This window comes from Phalaenopsis equestris, unplaced genomic scaffold, assembly GCF_001263595.1.
Source record: "Phalaenopsis equestris unplaced genomic scaffold, ASM126359v1 Scaffold189755, whole genome shotgun sequence".
Classification (NCBI taxonomy): Eukaryota; Viridiplantae; Streptophyta; class Magnoliopsida; order Asparagales; family Orchidaceae; genus Phalaenopsis; species Phalaenopsis equestris.
Genome location: NW_018209704.1, coordinates 1 through 802, shown reverse-complemented (window position 1 = coordinate 802; position 802 = coordinate 1). Strand labels below are relative to the sequence as shown.

The window sequence follows — 802 nt, the reverse complement described above, 5'->3', positions numbered from 1 at the left end:
TGAATATGATGAATTTGATGGTATTATGATAATATTGTGATCATCATAATATCACTACAATACTATGAATCCACACGTAATATTTCTTCGATCGGATCATTAGACATCCTAATAATATTTTAAATTTTAAAAAAAAAAGACTAATTAAATAAAACAAAGAAATGGAATAGAACTCACCATCCCACCGGAGATGAATCTGAGAACCAAGCAGGCAAGTGAAGAACCCACCAACTGAACAATAAAATAGAACACAAAACGAAGCCAGCTTATACGGCCACCCAAAGCCATTGCCAGCGTCACCACCGGATTCAGATGAGCGCCGGAGATCTTCGCTCCGGCGGACACTATCGCCGCCACCGCCAACGTATTAGCCGCCGCCGCAACCATTAATCCTGTTACAGAATCTCTTCCTGCGCTCGTCTTAGCTGAAAAAAATGGAGCTTTTTTATTATGGTTGAGAGTTAATTGGAGGAGAAGAGAGGGGAAGGAAGATAATAAGTACCGGAGGCCATGGCGGCGCCGACGGTGGTGAAGACGAAGAGGAAGGTGAGGAAGAGTTCGCCAGCGGTGGAGCGGAGGAAGTAGAGGTCTATGTCGCTGAGCTTTTGGGCTAGTTTGGTGAGCATGGTTTGGGGATTTTGTGAGATTGGGGAGAGGAGGGGGAGGAATTTTATGAAGTGAAGTTTGAGTGGGGGTTATTTTCATAAAATTATTTAATTAAGATAAGTATAACATTTGGCATTTAATTCTTATCTTTTGGGATGTCTAAAACGTGAAATTTTATATTTTAAACTTATTTTTT

General features: G+C 40.9%; 1 protein-coding gene across 1 annotated transcript; it reads right to left on the bottom strand.

Moving 5' to 3' along the window:
- Nucleotides 1-177: 177 nt before the first annotated feature.
- LOC110034532 (probable aquaporin TIP4-3) lies at nucleotides 178-666 on the bottom strand (the record flags this gene model as incomplete). The annotated part of the gene is made up of 2 exons (XM_020738785.1): nucleotides 503-666; nucleotides 178-425 (listed from the first exon to the last, which is right to left on the bottom strand). Coding segments are annotated over exons 1-2 (372 nt in total), but the record flags the coding sequence as incomplete, so codon positions are not given.
- Nucleotides 667-802: the final 136 nt, after the last annotated feature.